Source organism: Montipora foliosa, chromosome 5 (assembly GCF_036669935.1).
Source record: "Montipora foliosa isolate CH-2021 chromosome 5, ASM3666993v2, whole genome shotgun sequence".
Lineage (NCBI taxonomy): Eukaryota > Metazoa > Cnidaria > Anthozoa > Scleractinia > Acroporidae > Montipora > Montipora foliosa.
Window position 1 is genome coordinate 13,678,616 of NC_090873.1, and position 9,606 is coordinate 13,688,221.

At 38.5% G+C, this 9,606-nt stretch overlaps 1 protein-coding gene and 1 pseudogene across 2 annotated transcripts in view; both read right to left on the bottom strand.

The window, feature by feature from the left end:
• The window catches only part of LOC138003672 (general transcription factor 3C polypeptide 1-like), a 103,782-nt gene that overhangs the window by 28,181 nt on the left and 65,995 nt on the right, over positions 1-9,606 (bottom strand). For both annotated transcript variants that reach the window (XM_068849870.1, XM_068849869.1), the window contains exons 19-23: positions 4,390-4,573; positions 2,842-3,055; positions 2,145-2,314; positions 985-1,098; positions 355-437 (exon numbers count right to left, since the gene is read on the bottom strand). In XM_068849870.1, coding sequence (XP_068705971.1) covers positions 355-437; positions 985-1,098; positions 2,145-2,314; positions 2,842-3,055; positions 4,390-4,573 — 765 coding nt within the window. The remainder of the gene's footprint in view (positions 1-354; positions 438-984; positions 1,099-2,144; positions 2,315-2,841; positions 3,056-4,389; positions 4,574-9,606) is intronic.
• The window catches only part of LOC138004287 (uncharacterized), a 1,435-nt pseudogene continuing 1,337 nt past the window's right edge, over positions 9,509-9,606 (bottom strand).

Sequence of the window (9,606 nt, forward strand, 5' to 3'; positions counted from 1 at the left end):
AGAACAAAATCTTTTTCTTTTTCCTTAACTGTTCTCAAACTACAGTATGTAGTAAGACAGGTTTCTGGTATTTATGAACAAATCGTCAACGTGTAAGAACTATGCGACTAGATTTTACCTTATTTCAATTTGACACCACAAGGACAATTGTAACATTGATTACAGAATAATAACACACTGTGGGCAGACAAGTCGCATCTATCATCTTGAAAGACAAATTACCATTTTGCAAAAAAGTTAGCGTGGATATTTTTCTTACTGCTTGTGAGATATTCCATCCCTTTAACCCTCCAATAGAAATGTTGACTGTGTAGTACTACAGCATAAATTTCAAATCACAATGTACACAGTTACCCAACTGTCCTCTTCAGCTGAAAAGGTGATCCTTTCATTTGCCTTCCTGGCTAAAATATTCCTGTCTTCTTCATCAAATGCGACTGGAGAATGAAAATCACAAATTCGATTTAGTTCATGGAACTTACCCTACTTTTAGCAACAGTAATTTAGTTTTACAAAAGAAAGAAGGACAATCAAGCCATGTGTCAAGCTCCCTCGGGGTGGGTATCATTCATTCATTATTTGCTCGAAAAAACTTCGCAATTGTTTGCTTAATTCCCCCATCCTCCCCTACATTTTGAATACTGAGAAAAAAATGCATGGGCACGACTTTACAAGATTTTCTAAGAACTATGCGTACCCAGGATACTTAAAAAACCTGCAAACCTTCGTTGATACACCAGCACTGGCGTCAACTAGTGACTGATTTGGGAGACGAGTTGAAACAAGAGAAGAGGATTTTGTTTTTCAACTTTTGAACCTCTGATACTTTCCCGTCTAATAACTCCTTGTGCTTATTAATTTGACGAAACAAGTTTTTTTTTTTTTTTTACCTTTACGGTTAACAATGGAATAATAATTCTTTAGTGCACAAGAAAAACTAAGCTCTTCTAAACGGAATTCAACACATGAAAGAGTCTGACATACGCGAGTGTCCATCTTTTGATAAAGGCCCGTTTGGATCCTTTCTGTGCTTGGGACTTTTCGCTTTTTCACTTGAATCAGTTCGCCTTTTCTTCACCGCCTGAGATACTGGCGACTCTATAATGAATTACACAAAACGTGTTAATCATCCAACCAATGTTGCCCTACAGGACTATAGTGCATGTAGCTTTCATTCGCAGATAACAATCGAAGCATGGAATAACTAAGTTGTAGTACAATGTTTTAACAATATAGTTATCACAAATGATTTTTTTTTTTCTTTTGAGGGGTGGAAAGTGCTTAAAACGACAGTATCCATGTTTTGTAAAACTGTTGTCTTTTCTGCTCAAGGAGAAAAAAAATGTTTACTATGTAATTCTCTGTCTTCGAATTCTACCATAAAGTTGCTTTGTTCTTGTGGAAACCGTATAAAGAAAGCATTATGAAGATTTTTTTTTTTTGGTTTTGATTTCTCGCACGGAGATTAGCAATCACCTGTTGGTCTCTTACCTCTGAAGAGTGCATGTCATGCTCAACATAGTAGCATCTTTTGTGCTGTTGGGAATTCAATTATCTTTCACGGTGTTTAAAGGGGCTAGGTCACGCTATTTTAGGTATATTCGTTTAATTTTGTTAATTATGAGCTCTAAACGTCAAATTGGCAGAGCAAGAGTCTTTCATTTGCAAACTCACGGCCACATAACAACTGAGAATGATTTTCCAGCTGTGTAAATGACATTTTAATATAGACTGATATAAATTTGAAAAAAGGTGGGCCGACGTTTTTCAAATTTACCCAAATTCAATCCATTTCAATCCTCTCCAGTTTTGTCTATCCATGTCCCTTCTTGGCTTCCCTGTGTTTTGTTAGAGTTCTTCTACAGTTTTGAACAGTTATTTTGATATTTTAGTTAATTCTATGACCATTCGATCAGTGCTGAAATTGCCTAAAATTGCGTGACCTAGCCCCTTTAACATCTCTTCCTCTGTAACAAAATAGGGGAGCAGTCATTTTAAAATTTATCTTTCATGCTACAATCACTCTGTCCATGAGGGGTGATTATAGAGACATATGATTAAATCCTCAACAAATAAGAACAAGAAAATGTCCATAATCACCTGAATATTATACTAAAGGTCAGTAAAATTAGTTCTGTTCTTACCTTCTGCTTTCCGCTTGCGCATCTTTTTTGGTCCTTTTCCTTTCTTGGCCAGCTTTTTGGTCTCCGCTGTTCCTAACGTCCGAATCTTTTTTTGGCTTTTTTGTGGGACTTGATCACTGCCAGAACTCACAGCTTCTTCCTCGACTGCTACAGTTGGTATTGGTGACTTTCTGCAAACAATTTTAAGATGAAACCGTATTAACTATTAACAAATTACATTAGTGTTTCTCCCATTTATGTCTCAAGCCTTGAGATGATCATCACAGTTGTGAGGGGTATTTTAGCATCAGCGAAATGGGGATATAGTCCTCAAGGAATACCAAGTCCTAACTTATTATGAAATGCACTTTCAATACTCAGTGCTGTTTGTAAGCTGATTGATTTAAATGATTGGTATGCGCTAATGAGGTAGAAACTAAAAACTCTTATTTGCTAAAAAAATGCTAATAGGCCAGTGCACAGAATGAGCCCAGTTTAAGGCACCCTTAGTAACAAAAGTAACTTTAAAGGATTAGCCCATTTCCGAGTTGCTGCATGCCTCAGTTTCAAAGCGAGTCCTGCTGCACAACCAGTCAAATGGCAATGAGTTGCGCATTCTCATTCAAATCAAACTCATTTCCCTTACAACAGTTGAGAACCAAGACTCAGTTCGAAACAGAGACAAATAGCAACTCGGAAATTGCCCATTACAACTGACCTTTTCCTTTGAACAATTCCAACGTTAGATTTTGTAAGCAACCGCGTCCAGTTCTTTTGCAAGTGACTGAACAAACATCGGTCCAGTCCTCCGGCTCCAAGATTGTCCCCAGGTGGCAATTCAACACGGCCTTCGTCTATTTCTTCCTTACCAAACTGAAGTAGTCTCCTGTTTTTAACATTACTTTCCAAAGCTTCATCGGTTCGTACCAACCCTGAAAAGGTACATTTTCTGCCAATGTGAGATATCTGTATTAGAGATATCAGATATCGCGATGCGCTGAACTTATGCGCAATAACAATAGTACGCACCGTTACTAAGAACATTCCCGACAAAGCTTTCTAGGTAAAGGTCATACTGAAACCCTTTCATACTTGATTTTCCAATGGCTGCTAAAAGTTCATTATTTTATGAGCTCGTTAGTTGCTTTTATAAAAGGGGTTTTCACTCTGAGACCTTAAAAATTATGACCCTTTCACTTACCTATAGTTGTTACAGCGCCTTTCAGAAACATCCCAACTGTAAGTTCAACTTTCGATCAGTGGTTATTTCTATCTTACTCTTACGTCTTATTCAATTCCAAAAGATCAACTAATTGTGGGTAACAAGTACTTTTAAGTTCTTTAATTGTAATAATTATGATGTTGTTGTCATACGTCAGTATAAATAACTGAATTACTACTCTAGTTGTCCTTAGCTTCAAGTGACCCTCCAGAAAACCGTTTAAGGTGAGTCACTGTTTCTGTATTGCACCAATAAAACTGCTGATAATTTCTTGCGTCATCGGCTCGCGCATTAGCTCCCCTGCAAACTTAATTCGTCAATTTCAGGAATGGCTATTTTCTCCTGAACGAGTGCGGTGGCCCCCACATTATTGTTACATATTTTTGCTGAGAACAGTATCTTCATAGAGCAGTAAAAATATCAGCAAAAAACTATGCCTAGTTTTTTGACAATTTCATAAAACTGAACGGAAGGAGCCATTACGGGTCGCACAGCCAACAATCAAGTTAAATCCATTTTGGAGTGTTAAGTACTCACAAAGGCATTCAAATACATTTGTCAGGTTCCTATGTGAATTAACCATAGAATGACACCAGGCTCTGCGTTATATCAGGGATTGCATTTATAAAATCGAGCTACATTTGTCCTGCATTTGGGAATGCACGGCAATTGTCGAAGCGGCTTTTATAGCTGTATTCGTCAGCGCCGTACCAGAACGATACGAGCGCGGTGAACCCCCTTATTACTTTTTTATCATAAATAGAGCGATTTTCAATTGAAAGTGATTGCTTCAAAGTTCTCGCGCCACTTTTTCAACCAATGTGCTCGTGCACATTTTCTTGGGCTTTGTGTAGGCTACGTGTAATTACTTTGAGCTTTGATTGGTTTACTGGATTGTCTCCGTCCTTTTGATTGGCCAAAGTAATTACTTTGGTTTTGGTTTACAACACGCATTTGAAAATCGCTCTACTCAAAGGGAGTTAAAAAACTGACTCTTCGACCCTATGACCAGAAATTAACACACAAAGAGTGCATTCCACATACCCAGTGGGGTATTGAGACAGACGCAGTTCAGATCCCTCCAGTAACTCCTTACAGCAGCCATGGTCGTAAACAAGTGAGTACGCATTTCAAACGATTTCTCTGGTGGTGGACAAACAGTGTGATAGGCAGGAATAGAAGTTCTGGTGTCCAATAATTTCACACCCTTGCTTAAAAATATCTTCGCCTACAAAACAAGAAGACATTAAAGTGCTACAATGACCAAGGAATCAATTCTTCTTTTTCTTTGTATTTGAAATCTATGTTTACTTAACTAAACACTAAGGTCGTATTCTACTGAGATCAACCGTTTCAATCGCAACCGGTTTAGGCTTCCCAATAGAACACCTTTTCAATCGTTTTCTTTTGAAACGCTGCAATTCCTGGGAATAGTCATTACCAGACCTCTCCGCGTTGACAAGTTGAAGGAAACAACATGGCTGGAGCCCACGTAAACCAACCTAGTTTGACCACCCAAACCAACCAAGCCAACAGAAAGCAGTTTTTTTCCCAATAGGACACGAAAAAACCCAACCAATCTAAAACCGTTGTTTCCAATAGAAAACGGCCCAGGAGACCCAAGTTTGAAACCTTGATTTCAAAAAGACACCAGTTTATTTTAACTGGAATTTTTCTATTTGATGGTCTGCCATTGCTAATTTTAAAATCTTGAGAGAGCTGGATCGAGGATAGGCTATCTGGTTTAAGAATTCAATGCGTGTGTACGCGACGCATTTGAGCTTTCAGACACTTTTCAGACTCTTTTCAGAAGCTAGCGCCTACATGACATCACTTTTTCCTGGATCCAAAACCTTTGAGGTCCAATTGGTCATTAATTTTCTGAACGTGAGTAATGGCGCACCGTGCAATCCAAACTTACAGTCAAAGTAAAGAGCCTTTGGATAAAAAATTTCACCAGTCGAGTGTGAAGCAAACAAACTCTCGAAGTCTGAAGGAAAAAAGATAGGTGATTTTTTTATCACAGTTGCACTATAAGTCATGCGTCGAAAAGGGTTCATTATCCTTCTTGTATACTCATTAGCATTACGTTATGGGAAGGTCACTCCAGGGCCCGGTTGTTCAAAACCTGATTAACGCTAATCCAAGATTAAAAATTAAACAAGGAGATTATTTCTCTACTCCAAAATGCTGTTCAACGCTGATATTTGGCAAAACTTTACCTTGGAATATTGAAAAACAAAAAAAGGCAAAAGAAACTTTCACCAAAAAATGGAAAACATGAAACAAAGTTCACGCTAACCCTGGATTAAAATAATCGGCTTTTGAACAACCGGGCCCAGACGAGCAAGAGGGAGTTTACGATCTACAACGCGACGGCAACGAAAACGTCACACATTATGCATATTTAATGAGCAAAAACAATAGCTTTAAACGCTCTGCACGTGCATTTTTCATTTTTGTACATTTCTTTTACGTTTTCTGCAAATCTACAACGTGAAATTACCAATTCTCAAGTTTTTCAGAGAACCTGAACACAAGGCATCGAATTTGAATTGTCTGTCGTAGCTTCAACACCGCACCTCCTAATTCAGTTCCTGGAAAGTTACACTGGTTTTTTAGACGTTAGACAAGCCGACATAATGACGGAAAAGATTAATTAACCTGAAGTTGCAATTTCAAATGACGTTTTCGTTAACGTCGCGTCGCAGATCTTAAACTCCGTAAGCTCGCTGGAGAAGACACGGCGGTGCCAAAAGAGAAAGCAGGAAAGGTGGGAGGGTAGGGCGACTCCAACCAAAGTTCGTCAAACTGACAACCTTAAATAAATGAACGCACACTAATATCGCATGCCCGAAGTCTAATGAATATAAATGAGATATAAATAGAGGAATGAAACATCATTATGTCACACTGACTTTCATTAGCAAAACAAATATGTCACGCACACATAGAGCACTATCGCTCACCTTGTTAAGCCGAAAACTCCCATGCTGCATAATATATAGATTTAGCCAAGCCTAAAAGCAGAGCTCCCGGCTTGTTTATTCTTACTGGCTGTAGGATTAGTGAAAATAAAAGGCTTTGGAACTGTCCGCCTTTTGGTTTTCCCGGAAATTGCTTAATTATGTCATTTTCTTTGCTGCCTAACTAGTGAATTCCACGGTTAATTTCACCTGAAAAACCGACTGATCACATGAATCACGAAGGGATGAGTGTGATATCTACTGTTGAATTCACCAGTTAGGCAATTATTTTTTCTTGAATGGCAAGAGTTTGAAAAGAAAACAAGCAAATCCTCACTGAGCAAGCGAACAGAAAAGGAAAGAAGCCATTTCAGAGTCGACTGTCAAAAGCCAGCGAATAGGAATCACTCTAAAATTAGAAATCACAGACGTACTATAGCTCGTGATGTGACAGATCGTACTTTATTTATTCCACTTTATCTCTGAAAATGAGATCATTTACCTTTTGATGTACTTCATTGAAACACGCCAGCTTGGCTTAGGCCCAGTTCAGACGTCGTGCTTCTGCCGTGCCAAACTAAATTCAGGAATTAAGTTCGACAAAAGCACGGCAGAAGCACGGCGTCTGAATCAAACTTTTGAATTAAGTTCGGCAAAGCAATTAAGTTCGACATCCTCTGTCGTGCTACACGACTCTGGCACGGCAGCGATTCAAACGTCGTGCCTCTGCCGTGCCAAACAAAATTCATAAATTATATTAATGTATTTTGGCAGAGTTTTGTTCGCGCGAGGAGTTACGAGGAGACCACGAGGAGAATTCTCCTTTACGGATTATGCGCATTGAGTGTTAAAGTAACAACATGGCGGCTTGGCGAAGAAGACTTGTTCATGTGAACGAAATTTCACCCGCCGAAGAGCAAGCTGGTGATGAATCATGGAACGAAGACGAACCCTTTGATGAAAACATTCCATTAGCTGGCTATGGATGTGGAAGGGAAAATGGCCAAGAAGCAGCTAGCGACGCTGAATCTGAAATCTGCAAGTCTACGAATTCTGGGAGCAATCGGGCAAAGAAGAAGAAAGTTGGAAGAAAATCGAGTTGGAAGGAAGACGACATTACAGATATGGTGGATATTGTTTGTAATAGCGATTATTACAAACAAAGAATTATCTTCACGAATTCAAAAAACTCAAGAAACAATGAGGTGTATAGCAAGTTGCTCAAAGATATGCAGGAATGGTTCGAAGCACGTGGTCATGAGGTTCGGTTCACTGTGGAGCAAGTGAGAAACAAGTTAAAAAAGCTGATAAGCGAATGCAAAAAAGTGGCTCTCACTGTGAAAACCGTGACAGGTGTTAATCGCTTCCAAGAAGAAAAGAATTATGGGCCATGGTTCCCCATGCTGTTTGCTCTCGTGAAAAGTCGAGATTCCTGTCAGCCTGAAAGAGCAGTTGAACCAACTGATGGGAGTAGTGAAAATGTAAATGAAGAATCAAGGGCAAGTCCAGCAAGTGTACAGGACAGCGATGAGAGTACAGGTAACAGATCGTCAGATGGTAGGAAGCTTTTTGTACCAGTCAAAAACCGAGGGAAAAAAAGGAAAGAAGTTGCCTCAAGTGCTGTTGAATGCATGGAGAAGTTGTTAGAAAGAGACCCAACCAAAGATCTCCTTGAGTTTTATCGCGAAGAGAACGAGAAGGCTAGAAGACACGAGCTTCAACTCATGCAAATGATCATGTCATCACAGCCACCAGCCCAATCTGTTCAGTGTTCTACTCAAGGAAGCTACCAGCCGTATGGTTACATGTCTGTCCCACTCCAGCATGCTTATGGATATATGGAAAGTGGAGGTATGCATCAGGTGCAAGGTGGAACTGCATCAAGTGTGGCAAACAATAATTCCCAAACTTTCTTCGACCTCTGACTTTCAATAATTAATGACTGGATCTTTTTTCCACAATATTTGTTGTGTTGTGAGTAGGAAATATTTCTAAATTTAAATTTGTTGTTTAAATCTTCAGGTGTTCAGAAACATGGGAAGCTATTCCAGAAGTAATAATTGGGAAATTTCCATGATTATATTTTTGTGCTTTTAAAGTTCATTATTCTACTTTAGTGTAGCAAAAATTCATCAGCTTGAATGGATAAAAATAATTATTGATTATTTATGAAGGGATCCTGTAGTTCTGAATGCAGATCTATTGTCTATTTTCCAATTGCCCATAATTCACTCTGATTGCCCCCAAATTTTGCCTAAACCAATTTTGTGAAATGCTCTTGGGAATATGCAGACCTCCCAAGAGCATTTGGCAAAAAAAGTTTATGCAAATTTGGGGGCAAACAGAGTGAATTATGGGCAACTTGAAATTTTCATTGTGATTTTGGCCACTTTGCTTCTGAGCTACTCTTCCTCTTTTTATATTTGCAATTATTTAATATATGCATTTTACAGATATGGATACAACCTGCGAAGGATCTATATGTTACATAGGTTTGAAAATTGTGCAATCCTCTCCCATCGTGCCAGGATAGCATGTCATTTCACAGGGAAGTTGAGTTAAGATATCCATTAACAGTGATGTCATGTTACCAGTAACCAAACAATTTATTGCTTGTATTAGAGAAATCATGTTCATATACCAAGCTGACAACATAATCATCATGAAGGATTTAAATACTATAATTATAATTTTTAAGTTATCATGTTTTTTGAAAAATAGAAACATCTTGCTACAGAGATAGTACAAACTTATTTCATTTTTTTTTTTCATGTAACTTCAGTAAGAACATATGATAGAACAAAAGTCTCTGCTTAATGTTCCACCTGAAAGGTGATGGGAACTACACTTTTTCTGTGACAAAAACAACACCAGGTTCTTTATCAGTCATATTCAAATTCAACTTTGTAGTGATGCCTAGAGAACACAAACAAAAGAAATTGAACCAGAATGTTCATTCATTCATTCATTTTGTTTATGTCTTCTAGGCGCATAGGCCTCGCTTCCAAGTTGAATTTTATCATATCAAAGGAACCCTTTTGAAGAACACGTCCCTTTACAAAGGAGCCCTTTTGGCTTCTGTGGTACACTTGAAATTTCAACTTAACCCTTTCACTCCCAAGATGTAAAATAATGTTAATTCTCTTTACTGGGTGCTATACATTCCTTTTAATGTCAGTTTTGAGAATTTGGCAATTGAGGCAGTATCTCCCATGGGATGGGGATGGGGATAGACTTCTCTATTCTCATCACCTCTCTGCTAGAAAACATACTGATCTTGTAAGGGAAAGTACAT